At 39.2% G+C, this 21,521-nt stretch overlaps 2 protein-coding genes across 2 annotated transcripts in view; one reads left to right on the top strand and one right to left on the bottom strand.

Moving 5' to 3' along the window:
- Nucleotides 1–1,980: 1,980 nt before the first annotated feature.
- Nucleotides 1,981–3,876, top strand: LOC134621360 (macrophage mannose receptor 1-like). Its single transcript, XM_063467828.1, has 4 exons — nt 1,981–2,014; nt 2,203–2,577; nt 2,738–2,964; nt 3,526–3,876. The coding sequence occupies exons 1-4, from the start codon at nt 1,981–1,983 to the stop codon at nt 3,874–3,876; spliced, it is 987 nt and encodes a 328-aa protein (XP_063323898.1).
- A 13,252-nt stretch (nt 3,877–17,128) lies between these two features.
- Nucleotides 17,129–21,521, bottom strand: part of LOC135932637 (NACHT, LRR and PYD domains-containing protein 14-like) — a 42,575-nt gene continuing 38,182 nt past the window's right edge. Inside the window, exons 17-19 of the mRNA XM_065470137.1 lie at nt 18,793–18,966; nt 17,795–17,963; nt 17,129–17,230 (exon numbers count right to left, since the gene is read on the bottom strand). Of these exons, the coding sequence (XP_065326209.1) occupies nt 17,129–17,230; nt 17,795–17,963; nt 18,793–18,966 (445 nt within the window). The remainder of the gene's footprint in view (nt 17,231–17,794; nt 17,964–18,792; nt 18,967–21,521) is intronic.

A 21,521-nucleotide genomic window follows, 5' to 3' on the forward strand; every position in this document is an offset into this window, starting at 1 on the left:
TTCACTCTTCGTTGTGTGTCTGTGTTTACTTTGTGTTAACAAAGTTAAGCTGCTCAAAAATAAGACATGGTGTATCTTCTTGACGGTGTTGCTCCTGGATCATCAAACTGATGCTGGTCCAAGTGACCAATCACATTGTGGTGATATTACAGTTTTGCAGTGTGTAAACACCATCACACAACACATCAAACTCTAATCCCAAAACTGCCCTACAGCTCTGTAACCATAATAACGATCACATCCTAACCCCCAACCCTGACCGTAAATCCCCCTTTTCCTGAGTGGACAAGTTTTTTTCTTAATTGTAAAACATGATTAGTTTTTTAGTCATGATTAGTTATTTGCAATGCTGAACATAGACCAGCTTTAAGAAGTTATGATGATCCAAAAAACCCCAGCGTGGTACTTATGCCACATAGTCTTTGTGAAAGGTTAAAAATGATTGAAATAATAGTTAAAAAGTCAGGAGATATAAAAACGGTGCATAAGTTATGGGGATTACAGTTCAGTTCATGTTTTAAAGCAAGTTAAAAAATGGACACCCCAGTAATATTTTTTGTTCAGATTCAGTTTTTATCTAATTACACTTGAGGTTTTATCAAACTGGATTCCCTAAAGATGCCACAATGCTCTCAGGAAGAATGTATACTCCCTTATAGGGAAGCTTCTTTATTTTTATTACCCAGGTGGAGTAATTGTCCTCAAAATGACTCCTATGTAAAACAGTAAACATGATAAGACTGTTGTAAATATGTTAAAGTAAAGCATAACTTTGGAAACTGATTAAAAGTATCAAAGTTGGTAGCAGGTAAAGTGAGCTTCAAGTACAGTAGCTTTGCTAATGAAGCACAAATGGTATTTGTGACAGTAAGGTTAATCAGGCTCATCTTTTCAATTTTAAATGTTTTTTTATTTGTGTTGTTGAGGTGAGAGGAGCTGCAAATGCAATTACCAATGAACACATTGTTTAATAATGGGCTTTATATGAACGGTTATACACTAGTTGCTTGATGTGAGTTCTAGATTATGATATTGTGTGTATGTCAGTGTGAGCAAATGTTCAGATTAGAGTGATTACGCCCCTCCCTGAGCCTGGTTCTGCCGGAGGTTTCTTCCTGTTAAAAGGGAGTTTTCCCTTTCCACTGTCACCAAAGTGCTTTATAGCGGGTCATATGATTATCTGGTTTTTCGCTGCATGTATTACTATAAGGTCTATGTTACTGTTGTGGTGATTTGGCACTATATAAAGAAAATTGAATTGAAACCAGTGTAGCCTCTTAATTTTAAAAAGGTGATTTTGGGCTTGAATCCTATATTGTAGATTTGGCCTGTGAGGTCATAAAGATTCATGTGAGCATGAGTGGAGTGTGTCACTGTCACAGGGTGGCGATGTGTGTAGGTGTACCTCTGCAGTCATAGCCCTACCTTGCACCACCTACATCAAGAAAATGTTAAACAAACAAGGAAGTAATTTTTAGAAATTAGAATAAAACTTCCTGTTTCTGCTTGCTGGACAGTCCACAGCTGTAGTTTTTTCTGTCCATTTTCCAGAGCTTAATGGAAACAAGTCCATTCATAAGCCATATCTACACTGTGTCTTTGTGTGAGGGGGAAAATTTGAATCTTAATATTGAAATGCTGAGTACAAAGAGAGTGTGTGTTAGTACAGATGGTTATTTACTGCAGAGCTGTCTGCATGAACACCAGAGAAGAACCAGATTCAAACCTGCAGGCTCATTTCATGTTTGTGTACAGAGGTGCTGTGTGGACCACATTTGAACTGTTGCTTTGTCTTCATGGACAATTTTAAACAGATGATCATTTATTAAGAATAATCATATATTTCTTACAGCAGTGTGTGATAAACTAGATATCTGTGTTTAATATAAAGTGCTGCGTGTCCATCAAACACTGAAGAGCTGCTGGATTCATTGTTTCCTCCAAATGAAAGAAAAGTCATTTTCATGTGACAGAGCGACGATGCAGTGGAGTCTGTTTCTGCTTCTTCTGATGGGTGAGTGATCATTTTACCAGGGCTCCTGATTGTTTCCACCTAAAATCCTTTAGTTTGATCAGGACTCATTAAACAAATGAACTCTGACTGAGAAAATCAAGGATTCACCTGTAAACTGGACAGTTTGATGGGAACATGAGTTTCCTGCTTGTATCAGCAGATATTCAACAGTGTTTCTTCTGTTTTAGGTCAGTGTGTCTTCATCACATGTCACCTGTATGAGTACCACTTTATTCAAGAACAGATGAGCTGGGATGAAGCACGGGCATACTGCAGAGAGAAATACACAGACCTGGCCAAAGTGTTTGACCTGACAGACATGAGAAGACTTCAAGACTCTGCACAGAGTCAAACAGAAGCCTGGATTGGACTGTACAGCGAGCCAGGAGGAGACAACAGGAGGTGGCACTGGTCTCGGCCGGGGGAGGAATACACTGAAAATGAGACCTGTTGGGGAGGCGGAGAGCCAAATAATTCTGAATACCCTGAAAACTGTGTGATAACAAGAAACAAGTGGGCAGATTATCCATGTAGTGACACATTTCAGTTCATCTGCTATGATGGTGAGAATTTGTGGACAGTAATGTGATGATACAATATTTAATAATGTTATAATCTAGTTTATAATCTGTGTTATATCATATGTTCCTGAAAGAGACAGTTTGAAGAATGAAACAAATTAGTTGATGAAGATGTTTTTGTGTTTTTCTGTTGATTTGACAGAAAAAAAGAAAGACAATAAAACCTTTCATTTGATTAAGACGTCTGTGAACTGGACTCAGGCTCAGAGTCACTGCAGACAGCATCACACTGACCTGGCCAGTGGACTCGATCAGATATACAGTGAAGAGTTTAAGAATCTGCAGAACTCTACAGCTTTGTGGATCGGCCTGTTCAGAGACAGCTGGAGGTGGTCAGATGGGAGTAACTTCTCTTTCAGATACTGGGACATGGACTCCTTTAATGATGGAGTAAACAACAGGAAATGTGCTACAACTCTGTTAGAGAGATCAGGAAGATGGAGCTCTGCTGGATGTGACCAAAAAAAGCCTTTCTTCTGCTATGATGGTGAGTTTACACAGATTTATCTCAGCTGTCTGTCCAATAGATGAACTGCTGGAGTCACTGAGAGGATTTAGGTCAGGTTTCTTTTTGTATCTGGGTTGGCTTCCTCTGAGATGTACAATTTAACCACACTGTTTATTAGAACTGTGGACAACCTTTAATTATTAACTGCAAAACAAATGTACTGCATGTGTACAGTGAGTCTTACTCAGTGCAGACCTACTGATTTTTTATATATTTAAACTTCTTCCTTCCTAACAAAGCTCTCTGTCTTTTCTCATCTTTACTATATAAATGTTCATTAGAGCTGTTCACCTACACAGTCACAGGTGTAACCGTCCTAATGTTTGTGCCTGTCTGTCTTGTTTCTGTAAGTGTGGACAGTTCATGTCTGTCATTGTTCATAAAGTACAGCAAAGACTCAGAGCTCTTTGGGTTTTGTGGTGACAGATAACGTGATCCTGATCCAAGCAAACAAAACCTGGGAGGAAGCCCTTTATTACTGCAGAGAGAAACACCATGACTTGGCTTCCATCACCAACCTGCATGAGCAGCAGTGGTTTCAGGAAAAGGCCAAAAACGCCTCCACTCCTTTTGTCTGGCTGGGGCTGCGCTACACCTGCACTCTGGGCTTCTGGTTCTGGGTCACTGATGAGGTCGCTGAGTATAGTAACTGGGACTCTAAGAGGAAAGATGATGTCTGTGGCGTGTCTGGAGCCATGGACACAGCAGGAGAGCAGAAGTGGGTCAGTCAGCCTGATAATAATAAGTTTAATTTCTTCTGTTCAAAACATTAAAAGTACTGTAAACAGCACCAACAGCTTCTTATCTCCTCAGCAGGTTTATGGTTGTGTTTTGTGAAGGGATTCTTTAGAGGGATTATGGGAGATGTAGTTTTTCACAGTGACGTTTTAGGTTTTATTTAGCGCACTTTTTATTTTCCTACATCAACAAAAACTTAATTTTGTTATTGAAAAAGAATCTATTCACAATGAAAAAATATACAATGTGTAGGTTTTATTATATTGATGTTGTGGTTAAAATCTGGTGATGGTTTTATATAAATTAATAATACAAAAAGGTTATGAACTGTTGTTAATTGAATTCACTGTTGATGAATAAACTGTTAAACCACAGTTGTTGTTTTTAATAATCAAATTACATCATGAAACAAAGTGTTAAAGTACTTTGAGTGATCAGGAAGAACTTTATAAAACTACATATCCCCCCAGCCCTGTTTTAATCTTCTTATAAATCTGCTAGTTTAAATTCACAAAAAATTTGGATTTGGATGGGATGGATTTTGTTAATATTTGTGACTCGTGGTTTGTTGTTTATACTTATATTTATGATATGTATCCTTTGGGGTGTTTAGTTTTGAACCTTGTTCTCAGGTGTCTTACAGTTAATTCCACTCTTAGTGTTCAGCCCTTTTGTGTCCTCTGTATGTAGTCCATTCATGTTTGGCTTCCTTTGTCTTGTCTGCCGTCATTTTGTCCACCTGTGTCTCATTCTCTTCAGGTGTCTCCACTTTCCCTGATCGCACTTCTCTGTATATGTATGTATATATGTATGTCAACAACTAAACAGCTAGATTTTTATACCTCAGTCAGCTTCTGCATATTTGCACGTGGCTCTTCATAAGTGAGACAGCCATAGTCTCTCTCTCTCTCTCTCTCTCTCTCTCTCTCTCTCTCTCTCACACACACACACACTGTTAGAGTCAAATTGTTGAATGTTGTCATTGTGTTTCCTAAATTTGTAAAGTCTTGGTTCAAACTGTGTGATCAAAGACATCACCCCTCCCCAGCCTGTCGAGGTTTTGGGGGAAAGCTGTAGTGTTTTATCACAGACACATCCCATGTGACGGTTCTGTTTCTTGTGTTTCTTGTGTGCAGGAGGTCACACACACACACACCACTAATGAGCCCACCATTTGAAACATGATATCAGTTTTAACTGAAGAAACATCATCAGTGAAGAAAAACCAGAGACCAGGTAAACACATCAAATAAATACAGACGATAACAAGGCAAATTATATTAAATAATAGAAAATAATTCAAATAGAGTAAGCAGAGCAGTTGTTGAGAAGAGAGTTTTGGTTAATGATACAGTGGCAAATCTGACTGATGATCCCAAATTAGCCAACAAAACAGCACAATGTCAGGAACATCACCTCTCATCGTCTGCAGCATGACTTGCCGCTGCAGTTGAGGGACGCACACAAAGTTTTGTGTTGTTGGTCAGTTCACTCTGAAGTCTGACTATTAACCAATGAGAACCCACAGACTCACAGGTGCCACGCCCCTTTAAGCACTGAGAAAAGTTCCTTTTAAAGTTTTAACCATGACTTTTAACTAATGAAATCAACAAGTGACATGTACTGAACATCCTGATGCAGTCATGTGACAAGTAAGTGACTCTGGGAACACATGACATCATTTCCAAAATGGCAGCACACCCGGGCAGTTCATGTTCCCACTTAGGCAATTTTAGAAATCTAGTTTTCTCTTAACAAAAGTAAGTTTGAACCCACTCAGCATTCTTATCCTTTAGTGTGTGGTTGATTTATCTCCATGACTGGAAACCTGGTTTCCAAAACCTGCTGAAACAAAGAAGCTTCCACACAGATGTTGGCACTAGTGTGATGGCTTTGGCTTAACACCATTAAGAACACAACAATAATATGAACATGGTATTGATGATACATAATGTTATTTTCTGTTCTCTTCTTGCACTTTTCTTGACATATGTGTATGTCTTTACTAGTTTATTACAGAAATCTGATCTGTTTCCTGCAGCGGCAGTAGGTATAAAGCAAGATTAGTTTTTTAGCATGCACATTTGTGTGATGTAAAACAAAGCTGTCAAATAATTTGTTGTTAAACCAATCCTGCAAATGTATGATGATCATGTGTTATGGAAATACAAATAAGAACTAAATTCTGTGTTAATAAGCAAAGGCCTGTCTGGCAGATTTATTTCCAAGTAAGGAATAAACAAAGTAGAAATGTTACTGGGTTCTTATGTGTTAATAGTCGTGATTGCCAAACGTTGAAGCTTGTATTGAAAAACGGTTCATTACTCAAAGCTTTTCAAAACAGATCTCTCTGGTGACATCTGGTGGCCAAAAATATGAAGAACAGCTTGAAGCTACAAAATAAAACGACCTTCTTCATTATGAATGTCCACTATACAGAGTGGAGTTCACAACTCTGTCTGATATTGGACCACCATTGTGTTGCTTTGAACATTAATTTTCTGGGGTGAAAAAATTGTTATGTTTATTTTTCTAACAAATAAATGTCATCAATAACCTTTCCTTATTTAAACATGTGCCATGGTGTGGTGTTTTTTGCTTGTGCCACCGTGGTGCTGGTAAATACAATAGATGAAAAATACATATAATGTAAATATAATAATGTACAACACATTATGGAGTACGCTTCTACTCTGAGATCCTGCCTCCATGTACTTATGGAATTAATAGAATAGAATAGAATAATCCTTTAATTGTCCCACAAGGGGAGATTTGGTTGTAACAGCAGCCAGAAAGATACATATACAAACAAACAGGACACAGAACAGAACAGAAAGATACACAATTTTTCTTACATATTTACATATTTACAATGGACAATGGTTACTATAAACAGAGTATTGTACAGTTTTTAAATTAAATACAAAAATATATACAGATAAGAGGCAAACCCGGTTGTAGTGTGAATCGGTTGATTAACTTATTGCAGTTACAGTGCTGATGTAAACATCTATGATTGTTGGGAGCAGTTCTGATTGTACAGTCTGACAGCTGCAGGGAGGAAGGACCTGCGGAAACGCTCCTTCATGCATCTAGGATGCAGCAGTCTGTCACTGAAGGAGCTCTGCAGTTCAGCAACATTTACATGCATGGGGTGGGAGACTCTGTCCATCAGAGATGTTATTTTGGCCAGTGTCCTTCTGTCTCCCACCACCTGCACTGGGTCCAGGGTGCATCCCAGAACAGAGCTGGCCTTCCTGATGAGTTTATCCAACCTCTTCCTCTCAGCTGCCGATAAACTGCTGCTCCAACATACCACACTGTAAAAAATGACAGATGCCACCACAGAGTCATAGAAGGTCTTTAAAAGCGCTCCCTGTACTCCAAATGACCTCAGCCGCCTCAGCAGGTAGAGTCTGCTCTGACTCTTCCTGTAAAGAGCATCAGTGTTGTGGCTGCAGTCCAGTTTATTATTCAGGTGAACACCCAGGTACCTATAAGAGTCCACTATCTCAATGTCCACTCCCTGGATGTTCACCGGTGTCAGTGTGGTGGGTCTGCGTCTCCGGAAGTCCACCACCAACTCCTTGGTTTTCCCGGCGTTGATCAGCAGGTGGTTCTGCTGACACCAGTCCACAAAGTCCAGAGTCCACTGTCTGTACTCTGAGTCGTCCTCACCTGTGATGAGGCCGACTATGGCAGAGTTGTCAGAGAACTTCTGTAGGTGGCAGCGTGGGGAGTTGATGGAGAAGTCTGCAATGCAGCTGTCCACTGGACAGCTGGACAGGTATGTTTATAAATAGTATTATATTAGGTCAAAATTTTATATGTATTTTAGAACTGGAGGTAGAATTGATTGTGAACTTGTAAAGTAAAAATGGCCAAGTCTGCATGTTTTCATGGAGACAATTTCTACTGCCTTAGAGAAAATCCTCTTGCATGGAACAGAAGAGGCTGGAATGCACAGAAACTGGTAGAGATGCAGGTATACGGTCTTCCTGGGTCCCACAGACTATCAGCTAAAAAGAATAAACTGACCAACTGGAACGCTGTTCCTTCGCTTGACCCCAGTTGCTCTCGTCCACTCCCTCTTGACACTGCTCTTTTATTGAGGTTATATTAATATACATAGGTTCATTAACATATGACGTCTTACATAGGTATACATACAAACAAAGAGTACCTTGTCTGTGTGTGTGTGTAAGTATGTGTATGTATGTGCCTGTGTGCGTGTGTGTGTGCGGGGTCAGTGTGTGACCCCATAAACGACATCCCTAAACCTGCTGGTCTGGAGGTCCAGCAGTTCATCTAAACAAAAGGCACTTACACTAAAACAGATATACGTGTTTTTGCTATACCGTATATCAGAAGAGAAGATACGCCCTTGCTCATGATCCCAAGAGGTTTGTGATCTTTGCAAGAACACTTTGGAGAGGAGTGAATGCACCCCCCTCTTCATGCTACACAGAGTTATTACAGACCTCCTAGGATGAGACATTCTTTCAATCTACAAATGATTATATACTTCTAAGCATAAAGTCTAAACAGTCTCCCTGATTCATACGGTGAGACAGTGAAGTGGTCTGAAGTGTACGACAAATCAAATATAAATTCATCATAAGGCTCTGGTAGTGGCTATTATTAGAAACTGCTTTATATTAATGCAGTTTAAAAGCTGTCACATTATTTTACATTTGTGGGAACAGCAGGGTGATGTGTAGCGCGCATTCACAGTACTTTTCCTTGTTTAGTGCTTTAAAAGATTTTGGCTGGTGAGGAAAATGAAATGTTCCTCACAAACTAAATTAAATTATTATAAAAACAATCACATGTTTGAAACCTCACCTTTAATACAGAAATGCAGTTTGTGAGCTGAACTGAAGGCATAAAAATGACTATTCTACAAAAATCTTAAATAAAGAAAAACAAAAGGCTCTGAACATGCAATGCTGAGATTTACTGGAAGTCCAGAACATTTAATTATTTACTATTTAAAGGGACAGCAGCAACAAATGTAACCATACAAGAATGAGATCATTATGAACAAGTCAAAGCCTCTTTCCCTTTTCTACATTTATCGTGTTACCACGGCAACCTAAAATGTGTTTTGGGAGATTTCCCAGGACTGTAAAGTGGTAGGAAATTATCCATGGATTTCAAAGGTTTTTTGCGAATAAAGATCTGAAGTGTGTGTCATGCATTTACAGTCAGTCCTCTTTACAGAAGGTGGTCTTCTCAGACCCAAACTAAACTCTATGGCCTTCATGCAATTCTCTGTACTTTGGTTTGGAGCAGGCCTCTCTGTATTGTCTCCAGCTGGTCCAAAATGCAGCTGCTCGTCTGCTTACTGGCACAAAACAGAAGGAGCATATTACCCCAGTCTGGGCCTATCACCACTGGATTTCTGTTCCTGAACAAAATCAGCATCAGCGCAAATTAGATTAATTAGATTTAGATAATTCGGGTCATTTCTCATACTGTGATGTTTATTTCCTTTTGTTCTGGTTTTAATAGCTGTCTTAGGGTGAGAGGCATGGTACACGAGTCTGTCGCAGGGCTAACGCAGACAACAATTTGCACCCACACTCATGTCTAAGTATCCAATTAACCAGTACATTCAGTAATATGAAGTAAGAAGGGAAATGTTGATCATTAAGGTATTTCTTCAGAATATACTGGAGCAAACAAAACACAATATTCACACCGTCTTTTCATGGATGAGTAGGTACTGGTGTTTAAACCTGGGATGTAAAATCGAGTCATAGCTTCTATCACAGCTCTCCCCTGCACCAGCATCACATTAAAAAGTCTGTACAAACAGTAGGAAGTTAAATTTAGATATTATATTTACACTTCCTCTTTCATCTTAATAGACCGTTCAAAGTTTCTTTTTCCATAGCGAATACTGAGTACAAACAGAGTGTGTGTTAGTACAGATAATTATTCACTGCAGAGCTGTCTGCATGAACACCAGAGAAGAACCAGATGTAAGTTTCAAACCTGCAGGCTCATTTCATGTCTGTGTACAGAGGTGCTGTGTGGACCACATTTGAACTGTTGCTTTGTATTCATGGACAATTTTAAACAGATGATCATTTATTAAGAATAATCATATATTTCTTACAGCAGTGTGTGATGAACTAGATATCTGTGTTTAATATAAAGTGCTGTGTGTCCATCAAACAGTGAAGAGCTGCTGGATTCATTGTTTCCTCCAAATGAAAGAAAAGTCATTTTCATGTGACAGAGCGACGATGCAGTGGAGTCTGTTTCTGCTTCTTCTGATGGGTGAGTGATCATTTTACCAGGGCTCCTGATTGTTTCCACCTAAAATCCTTTAGTTTGATCAGGACTCATTAAACAAATGAACTCTGACTGAGAAAATCAAGGATTCACCTGTAAACTGGACAGTTTGATGGGAACATGAGTTTCCTGCTTGTATCAGCAGATATTCAACAGTATTTCTTCTGTTTTAGGTCAGTGTGTCTTCATCACATGTCAGCTGTATGAGTACCACTTTATTAAAGAACAGATGAGCTGGGATGAAGCACGGGCATACTGCAGAGAGAACTACACAGACCTGGCCAAAGTGTTTGACCTGACAGCCATGAGAAGACTTCAAGTCTCTGCACAGAGTCAAACAGAAGCCTGGATTGGACTGTACAACATCACAGAAGGAGACAACAGGACATGGCATTGGTCTCTGCCGGGGGAGGAATACACTGAAAATACGAGCTGTTGGGGAGCTGGAGAGCCAAATGATTTAAAATACCCTGAGAACTGTGTGAGGACAAGAGACAAGTGGGCAGATGTTCCATGTACTAACACACATCAGTTCATCTGCTATAACGGTGAGAATTTGTGGACAGTAATGTAATAAAACAATATTTAATAATGTTATAATCTAGTTTATAATCTGTGTTATATCATATGTTTCTGAAAGAGACAGTTTGAAGAATGAAACAAATTAGTTGATAAAGATGTTTTTGTGTTTTTCTGTTAATTCGACAGAAACGTTGAAAGACAACAAAACCTTTCATTTGAATGAGACGTCTGTGACCTGGACTCAGGCTCAGAACTACTGCAGACAGCATCACACTGACCTGGCCAGTGGACTCGATCAGATATACAGTGAAGAGTTTAAGAAGCTGCAGAACTCTACAGCTTTGTGGATCGGCCTGTTCAGAGACAGCTGGAGGTGGTCAGATGGGAGTAACTCCTCTTTCAGATACTGGGACATGGACGCATTTAATGATGGACTAAACAACAGGAAATGTGCTACGACTCTGTTAGAGAGATCAGGAAGATGGAGCTCTGCTGGATGTGACCAAAGAAAGCCTTTCTTCTGCTATGATGGTGAGTTTACACAGATTTATCTCAGCTGTTTGTCCAATAGATGAACCGCTGGAATCACTGAGAGGATTTAGATTAGTTTCCTTTTTGTATCTGGGTTGGCTTCCTCTGAGATGTACAATTTAACCACACTGTTTATTAGAACTGTGGACAACCTTTAATTATTAACTGCAAAATAAATGTACTGCATGTGCACAGTGAGTCTTACTCAGTGCAGACCTACTGATATTTTATATATTTAAACCTCTTCCTTCCTATCAAAGCTCTCTCTCTTCTCTCATCTTTACTATATAAATGTTCATTAGAGCTGTTCACCTAATGCACCTTACACAGCACTACACAGTCACAGGTGTAACTGTCCAAATATTTGTGCCTGTCTGTCTTGTTTCTGTAAGTGTGGACTGTTCATGTTTGTCATTGTTTATAAAGCACAGCAAAGACTCAGAGCTCTTTGGGTTTTGTGGTGACAGATAACGTGATCCTGATCCATGAAGAGAAAACCTGGGAAGAAGCCCTTTATTACTGCAGAGAGAAACACCATGACCTGGCTTCCATTACAAACCTTCGAGAGCAGGCGTGGCTCCAGGAACAGGCCAAAAACGCCTCCACTCCTTTTGTCTGGCTGGGGCTGCGCTACACCTGCACTCTGGGCTTCTGGTTCTGGGTCACTGATGACATCATTGGATATAATAACTGGGGCTCTAAGAGGAGAGTCGATGTCTGTGACATGTCTGGAGCCATGGACACAGCAGGAGAGCAGAAGTGGGCCAGTCAGCCTGATAATAATAAGTTTAATTTCTTCTGTTCAAAACATTAAACTCACTGTAAACAGCACCAACAGCTTCTTATCTCCTCAGCAGGTTTTGGTTGTTTTGTCAAAGGATTCCTTAGAGGGATTATGGGAGATGTAGTTTTTCATAGTGAGGTTTTAGGTTTTATTTAGTGTATTTTTTATTTTCCCACATAAACAAAAAGTTCATTTCTCTATAGAAAAAATGTTGTATGCATGCACCTGTACCTTTACAACTATACAATGTGTAAGTTTTATTATATTGATGTTGTGGTTAAAATCTGGTGATGGCTATATGAAGTAATAATACAGAGAAGCTATGAAGTTTTGTTAATGGAATTCACTGGGTTTGAATAAACTTTGAAACCAAATAGTTGTTTTTAATAATAAAAGCACAACATGAAAAAATGTGACTAATAGTTAAAGTACTGTCCGTGGTCAGTAAGACTATGTAACACCCTCATCCATCTCTTAATCTCTGTATATTTCTCAGTTAATTTAATCTCAGAATAAATGGATTCTACTTTGCTTATTTCTGAGTTATTCAGTAGCTTGTGCAGATTTCATGCCCTATGACTTCTTTATGACGTCTGTATGACCTCTGTTTCTTAAGGTTTACTATGTCATTGTTTCAAAGATCAGCAGGTGTCTGTCCCTGAGTGAACCTGTGGTGAGAACAAAGTTAGAAAGTTCACTATTTTAATATTCAAATACAGCAAATGTATTCCTTGTGCAAAAATCATTCTAACAGAACGTTTCCTGCAACAACACACAGCCATACACAGTATGACATGAGGGGAAATGCTTGTAGCTGTGCAGTGCCCAACCATTAAATGACAGTAACTTTACAGTAAGATATACAAATTTACAGGTTACTACAAAATTTACAGCTTTAACTTAGAAATTTACAGAAAAAATGTGCAAATAACAGTAAAATGTGCAAATACCAGTTTACGTAAGAGATTATTAGTCAAAAAAAAAAAGAAAAGACAAATTATAGGAAGTGTGGAAGAAGAAAAACCAGAGTGCGTGTGGTGATGTGATGTGTATGAGAGTCCAGTCCTACATCTGGTTCAGGGCCCGAATAACCTGGGGGAAGAAGCTCCTCCTCATTCTCTCTGTTTTAGCCTTAAGGGAGCGGAAGCGCTTCCCAGACCTCAACAGTCAGAAGAGTCCATTGTTGAGATGGGAGAGGTCCATCGCAATCTTCCTGGAAACTGTCCACTCTCTGCACTGGCGTGCCACTGATGATGAGGGGCTTGTGATTCCTCGCCTGCTTTGTAGTGAAGGGTTAGGGTTTATCGTATGTATTCTTTAGGGTGTATAGTTTTGCTTCTTGTTGTCAGTTTTCTTACAGTTAATCCCCCCCCTTAGTTTTCACCCTCTCGTGTCCTCTGTATGTAGTGCACACTTACAGATTTTTTATATATGTAAACTGTCTTCTTCATCCACATCATTAACTTCCTCCCTCCTATCAAAGCTCTCTGTCGTTTCTCATCTTTACTATATAAATGTTCATTAGAGCTGATCACCTTACACACCTTACACAGCACTACACAGTCACAGGTGTAACTGTCCAAATATTTGTGCCTGTCTGTCTTGTTACTGTGAGTGTGGACTGTTCATGTTTGTCATTGTTTATAAAGCACAGCAAAGACTCAGAGCTCTTTGGGTTTTGTGGTGACAGATAACGTGATCCTGATCCATGAAGAGAAAACCTGGGAGGAAGCCCTTTATTACTGCAGAGAGAAACACCATGACCTGGTTTCCATTACAAACCTTCGAGAGCAGGCGTGGCTCCAGGAAAAGGCCAAAAACGCCTCCACTCCTTTTGTCTGGCTGGGGCTGCGCTACACCTGCACTCTGGGCTTCTGGTTCTGGGTCACTGATGACATCATTGGATATAATAACTGGGGCTCTAAGAGGAGAGTCGATGTCTGTGACAGGATTCCTTAGAGGGATTATGGGAGATGTAGTTTTTCATAGTGAGGTTTTAGGTTTTATTTAGTGTATTTTTTATTTTCCCACATAAACAAAAAGTTCATTTCTCTATCGAAAAAATGTTGTATGCATGCACCTGTACCTTTACAACTATACAATGTGTAAGTTTTATTATATTGATGTTGTGGTTAAAATCTGGTGATGGCTATATGAAGTAATAATACAGAGAAGCTATGAAGTTTTGTTAATGGAATTCACTGGGTTTGAATAAACTTTGAAACCAAATAGTTGTTTTTAATAATAAAAGCACAGCATGAAAAAATGTGACTAATAGTTAAAGTACTTTGAGTGGTCAGTAAGACTATGTAACACCCTCATCCATCTCTTAATCTCTGTATATTTCTCAGTTAATTTAATCTCAGAATAAATGGATTCTACTTTGCTTATTTCTGAGTTATTCAGTAGCTTGTGCAGATTTCATGCCCTATGACTTCTTTATGACGTCTGTATGACCTCTGTTTCTTAGGGTTTACTGTGTCATTGTTTCAAAGATCAGCAGGTGTCTGTCCCTGAGTGAACCTGTGGTGAGAACAAAGTTAGAAAGTTCACTATTTTAATATTCAAATACAGCAAATGTATTCCTTGTGCAAAAATCATTCTAACAGAACGTTTCCTGCAACAACACACAGCCATACACAGTATGACATGCTTGTAGTGAAGGGTTAGGGTTTATGTTATGTATTCTTTAGGGTGTATAGTTTTGCTTCTTGTTGTCAGTTTTCTTACAGTTAATTCCCCCCCTTAGTGTTCACCCTCTCGTGTCCTCTGCATGTAGTCCATTCGTGTTTGGCTTCCTTTGTTTTACCCTACAGAGTTCAGGTAAAAACATTAAATAACTACAGAAGATTACAAAGCAAATAACATGAATAAAACACTAAATAGTTAAAACAGGGTGTGTCAGCAGAGCAGTTGTTGAGAAGAGAAGAGTGATACTGATTAGCAACATATTACAAACTAAAAAAAGCACAATGCCTGGAACATCACCTTTCATCATCTACAGTATGACTTGCTGCTCCAGTTGAAGTGAACACACAAAGTGTTGTGTTGTTGGTCAGTTCAGTCTGAAGTCTGACTATTAACCAATAAGAACCCACAGAGACACGTGTGCCACGCCCCATTAAGCACTGAGAAATGAAATGAAGAAGTGACATCTACTGAACATCCTGATGCAGTCATGTGACAAGTAAGTGACTCTGGGAACCCATGACATCATTTCCAAAATGGCAGCACACCTGGGCAGTTAATGTTCCCACTTAGCTAGAAAGCTAATTGTTTTTTAACATGAGTTTCCTGCTTGTATCAGCAGATATTCAACAGTATTGGTTCATCATTAAACTGTAGCAGGATATTTGTTTTGATTTAGTTCAGATATGGTGATGGGTTTAATATTTCATCTTTACATGCTGTAAATCCAATAAAAACAACCTGCAGGGGGAAAGCAAGTTGAAGTGTGTTGGAGACAACTGCTTCCCTCTCGCGAGTGAAAACTTGAGCTCTGTGACCTTGTTCCTTCTGTTTATACAGCAGTATCAAGGGTAAAACTCTGACACCATGTTTGTGTCATGATTCCATATGAGTTCTGTAATCTGATCATGTGTTCCTGATGCCAAATAAACCACTCTGTAAATGTATATTTTCATAAATTTCAAAAAATCAACAGGACAACAAACGTTAATGTTCAGAATATTTTGTCAAATCTGATGAAAAAATCTCCTCTAATATCATGACTTTAACCTCTTAAGCCCCACGCCCCCGGTACCGGGGGCAAAAGGGAGGAGATCACGTTTAATCGGTTATAACGCCGGTTGAGAAATATAACTCCAGACATGTGTGGTATCCACAGAAACCTCAGAATCTCAGCTACAATGGCATATAAACCATTTCTACAACCACCAAACACACCGCAAACAAGCCGCGATTAAACGAGCAGTTACGTAAATGCGCAGAAGTCCGCTAACATGCAAACGAGAACCAGACATTCTTCAGACTTCATGTAACCGGTTATAAATAGGCTGGCTAGCTTCCAGGGCTATCACTGCGTAAACACACAAAGTTTGACCACGATCGGACTAAAATTCACCGAATTAGCTGCAAAAGAAGAAAAAAATTAGGCGAGAATAAAATCTACTTCCTTTTTCTGTGTTCCAGTCTCAGTAACTTTGACACAGTAATATCCGCTTTAATATTTACACCTCTGATTAAATGTCCCAAGTGTTAGCTTCATTTTGATACCAAGATTGTAAGGACGGAGTTTGTAATTGCAGAGAAATAATCAATTTAATTGAGGCATTGCATTTTTGAGCAGGAAGCTCAGAAAACCCCTTGGGGCTCAAGAGGTTAACAGCTTTTCCCCTGATAGTTCAACATCCACCATGACATTTATGTCTAAAAAGAAAGTGCAATGTCACTTTCCTAAAATGCTTCTGCTGCTACACAGGTAGCTTCAGTTTAACTTGCACTTGCTACCCAGTGTAAACTTTGAATGATATACATTTATTATGATTTCATATATTTTCAGAAACATTTTAAAATATATAACATGCAGATAACCTCTTCATGTCCTGTATTTCATTAAATATGTGAGTAACTATGTGAATGTTTAGTTCTCATGTTTGATAAATGTGACGGTTGAATGTTAACTAGATTTAGAACATGTCTGTGAAGGTTCTCAATCATGCAGGTCATCGTAGTCTAAGGAGGTTGGAAAGAAAAGCATCTGGAGTTCTTTAAAAGAAAGGAGTACAGACGCTTTTCTTTCCAAGCTCCTTAGACTAGATTTAGAACATAGAAGATTTAATATGTAAACATGAGGATGATGCAATATTTGAAGTATTCATTTAAACCTTAAATAATACATTTGATAATAGACTGAATATAATGTAAATTATATGACCTGGGCTATAGGTCAGGTTTTTTTGGAAAGGATAGGAACGCACCAGGACCAGGATGAGATTATGGTCATGACACATAGCGAGCCAACCACGTTGTGGAAATTCACCACAAAAAAGATACACAACACAACACACATCGGTCTGCAGCACTGACAATCATCTGCACTTCTTTACAATCCTCTGTTAGTCACTGCTGGATGAAGCTCTCCTCTCCACCCCACCTCCCAGTAACGTAGCCCAGTCAGAGCGTCTCTACACAAAAGTGTCTCTACACTGCTGCTTCATCCTCTCATCACCAGGACACAGCTCATCCTCTCTCAGCACACACACTGTCCTGTTTACCATGACCTCCACCTGCAGAGAGAAGAAGGAAAAGCAGAGGATATAAACAAGTGTTTAAGTTCATGAAAATGTTTTTCACCCCTAGTCTTCGTTTGGACTTTCATTCATTAGAATAACCTTGGTTTGTCCACTCTGAGCTCTTTAGGAACCCCAAGACAACCCCAACAATCCAGATGTAATGGCTCCTGCTGTTCACTGAAGGAATTCCATCCAAACATCTGGTCTCACTAAATTCTTCATCACCTACAGATTGTGTTCTTCACTGCTTTAAACTTGGAAATGAATGCAGTCATTGGTCTGCATGCTGTTTTTTTCAGAGAGCTGATTGGCTGTTGACAGTGTTTGATCAGAGCATGTGAGTTGTTACTATGGTGACCATAAAGGTAGGAAGGTCAGGTGGAAACAGGAAGTGTTTGTGTCCAATCCTGAAGCTTGTCACCATTCTCCTCTCACAGCTTCACTGAGAAGCTGCAGCTTTACAGAAAAAAACTGGATCTTTGTTTAATGCTGACTGTGTTTAGTACAATACTGCAGAAGCACCACAAACTCAATCCAACACTCTACTGACCACAGCACCTCCAGTCTGCAGTCTGGACTCTCCTTAAGCTCACACAGCTGCTTCACATCTGGTTTCTGCAGGTTGTAGTTTCCACTCATGTCCAGCTCTCTAAGATGGGAAGGGTTGGACTTCAGCGCTGCTACCAGATAATCACAGCTGATCTCTGACAAACCACAGTCCTTCAATCTGTATAAAGAATGAAAGATGTAAGCATATTAGACAAAGTGTGTTCTTGGAATGATTCAGTGTTTCATAATCTGTTCAGAGCTGAAGAAGATTCAGAATGTAGAAGCTTAGAAAATGGAAATTGCAAACAGCTGAAGCCAACAGGAAGCAGCTTCAAATAAACACATGAGAAAAAACTGAGTTTTTCACATTAACGTTTTGCATTTATCATAAAAACACGAACAAGACTTAAAAAAGTAGTGTTTTTTTATTCAAGGAACCACATGGCTCCACTTTTAAAAGTTGTAAAGTCGGCTGAGGGTTCTCAGGAAGTGCATCACCCTGGTTCTGACCTGTTCAACCTGGCTACAGATGCATGAGCACATAGACAGACAGACTCAAAAATAGTTTCTTCCCAAAAGCCACAAAAAATCTGAACTCTCACATGCACTCCATTAACAGACTACACACCACCACCACCACCACTGTGCAATACCTAATTTTATTCTATTATTTATTCTATACTAAATTGCTGTGTGCCGTGACTTTTGACCTGCTTAAGAAAGTAAACTGCGGAATATTCATTGTTGTGTCTGATACTTAGAACTGTGAGGAAGAACAGTTCCCAGTTAATCTGAACTAGGAAAGCTTGGTAGCCCGGTTGGCATGTCGAGTATCACTGCTTGGAATGTGAACATTCTTCTGCTACAGTCAATGGACTAACCCAGAGAAGTAGATAGCAGAAAAGAAGATCCTCAGTGTGAATCAATATAATATCAGCCTTATGTCTGCAGTCAGCAAAACTTTTACTTCATATTCATCTCAGCACAACTAAAACATGGTGACTGACCTCAGAGTTTCAAGTCCACATCCCAGACTCTTCAGAAAACCACACAGCTGCTTCACTCCTGAATCCTGCAGGTTGTTGTTACTCAGGTCCAGCTCTCTCAGATAGGAGGGGTTGGACTTCAGCGATGCTGCCAGATAATCACAGCTGATCTCTGACAAACCACAGCGCCACAATCTGTATAAAGAATTAAAGATATACTTTTATTAGACAAGTGTGTGCTTGAAATCATTCAGTGTTTCATAACCTGTTCAGAGCTGAGAAGGTTCAGAATGTAGAAGTTTAGCAAATGGAAACTCCAAACAGCTGAGGCTAACACGAAGTCGGTTCAAACAGGAAACTCTGCAGAATGTTCAGACTAACTACATGCCCTGATGGAGCCAGTTTGATTTTGGAGATCTGAATCTCTGCTCTGTGACTAAGTCCTTGAATAATTTCTTCCAGTTTGTTCAACATGACAAACTAAGTATTGGATGTGTTGTCGCTCCATTAATGAAGCTTTCTTGTTATAGGGAGATAAGAAAAATACTGAGCCATATAAACTTGTTCAAAGAGAGATAAAATAGCTAAAACCAGGTCCTAAAGCAGAGGAGGAGCAGATTAAAAGACACTCGACGCTGTCTTGGAAAGGTGGCAGACGTGTGGTGAGTGTGAGAGAGGACCCAGACGCTGGCACAGGCTTGGATGTGAGCGAGGTTTATTTACACTGTGGTGGCACAAACAGAAACAGAGCAAGCAAAACAAAACCTAAAGGTGACCTAAACTGGGAATGACTAACAAAACTAAGCTGAACGGAAGACTCCGATAGAAAGCGCAGGGAAGAAACACAGACGGACTAGTGATGAACATGAGAGAACACACACTATGGCTGTGTCCCAATTAAGAGACCGCACGCTTGAAGTACGCGCACTACGCACGGTGTGTACTATAAGTAAGAGAAGTGCGGAAGTGAGAGGCTTGTGAAATGGGACGGTCTAGCCTTCGTCGCGCTGTTCAGGTTGCCTAGCAACTATGATACTAACCGCGAGAAACGTTACATACAGCTTTGTGTGACAGAAATGAAGGAGAAAAAATGTTTTGTTGGTTATTCATTTTTGTCATGACATCACTTTGATTAGTTGAGTATCTGAGGCTGAGACCACGGGACTGTAAAAGATGATAGTTGGGCTTCGTACATATACATACATACATATAACATTTTTCTTGCCTGTGTATCCCTGTATATATATATATATATATATATATATATATATATATATATATATATATATATATATATATACATATATACACATATATATACATGTATATATATATATATATATATATATATATATATACATATATATATACACACACACACAGGCAAGAAAAACACAGAACAGAGGGAGCACAGAATTTACACTGGGAAGCCAAATAACAAAACCTGAAAATCTGAACTCAGGAAGTACAACAAAACTAGGGAGCTAGAAACACTAGGAGAGAAAAAAAACAATAGTCACAATCCATGATGAAATCAAAAGTAAAAATACAAAACACTGGGTCACCAACAATGTTCCCTCTAATTTTTCATGTGTCTGAGTGAACACACAAACTCCCTGAGCGATCCCTTTTACCACTGTGAGCGACATCAGACGTGTGCACTGTGGTCACGCCAGCATCGAATCCATCCAAGTTACATGGTTTATTAAAATAATCAAATTACAGCAATTACATTTATGTTAGACTACTTTTAATTAACTGCTTTATCCCACTTAAAATGAAAATTAAAAAAAAATCTTGTTCATGAACTGTGTGTTAACACTATTGGAAGTAAAAATAACTTGAACTCCAATTTTGAAAACACAACTTTGTTTACTTTTTTAAATAAAGCTCTGACTTGTATTATGAGTAAGAGTCTGTGGTCTGGGAGAGAGTCCTGTAACTCTCTGTCTGCAAAATATAGTTGTTACGTGCCCCAAGAGATGTGGCTTTGCTTTTGTGTTCTTTTTATCTTTATATAATGACCAATGTTGGGCAATTAATTATATCGTTACTTCTTCAAAAAAGTAACTGAGTTATGCAAACAACAACGTTTTTTGCAGCTGTTTACCTGAAAATGCAACCAAGGCAGTTTTTTAAATAAACATTTCAAACTATTTACAGAACAATCAGCTGTTCTGCATCAAATTTGATGCCACACAAATTGTGCCACTCCAAAAAATAATTTCTGTCCACTATGAGATAAAGAAGAACAACAGCCTGATACCTGCAGGCCTGACAGCAGGAGATGTATCACTCCTGTAACACCTGTAACATTCAGTAGTCGCCTCATTGTTCTGACACACACAACAAAACTATTGACTACACTACACACTAACTACACAAGATTTGTGCTAAATCTCTCACATCTCAAAACACCGCCGTCACTCCTAAAACTTCCCCCTATCAACACAATTTAAAAACTGGTATAAAGTCCACACTTTTTCCATCAATTGTTCCGTCTGTCCTGCTCACATCTCCAATGGTTGTACACGTTGTCATTAACGTGGCTTCACTCCACATCAGTCACGCCGCTTTGCTAGCTAAAACACCGGCACATAAGGACGCTGTCATAGCCTGTCAACCATGTTGATTAGCTGCGTATATACGCATGTGAATCGCACGCAGCTTAGAAGGAACATTGGTCACCGACCCAGGACCATAACACCTAAGAATTTCAAAGAAAGAAACCAGAAGGTTGTAGGTTAGGA

The sequence above is a fragment of the Pelmatolapia mariae genome, linkage group LG3_W, assembly GCF_036321145.2.
Source record: "Pelmatolapia mariae isolate MD_Pm_ZW linkage group LG3_W, Pm_UMD_F_2, whole genome shotgun sequence".
In the NCBI taxonomy this organism is placed as follows: domain Eukaryota; kingdom Metazoa; phylum Chordata; class Actinopteri; order Cichliformes; family Cichlidae; genus Pelmatolapia; species Pelmatolapia mariae.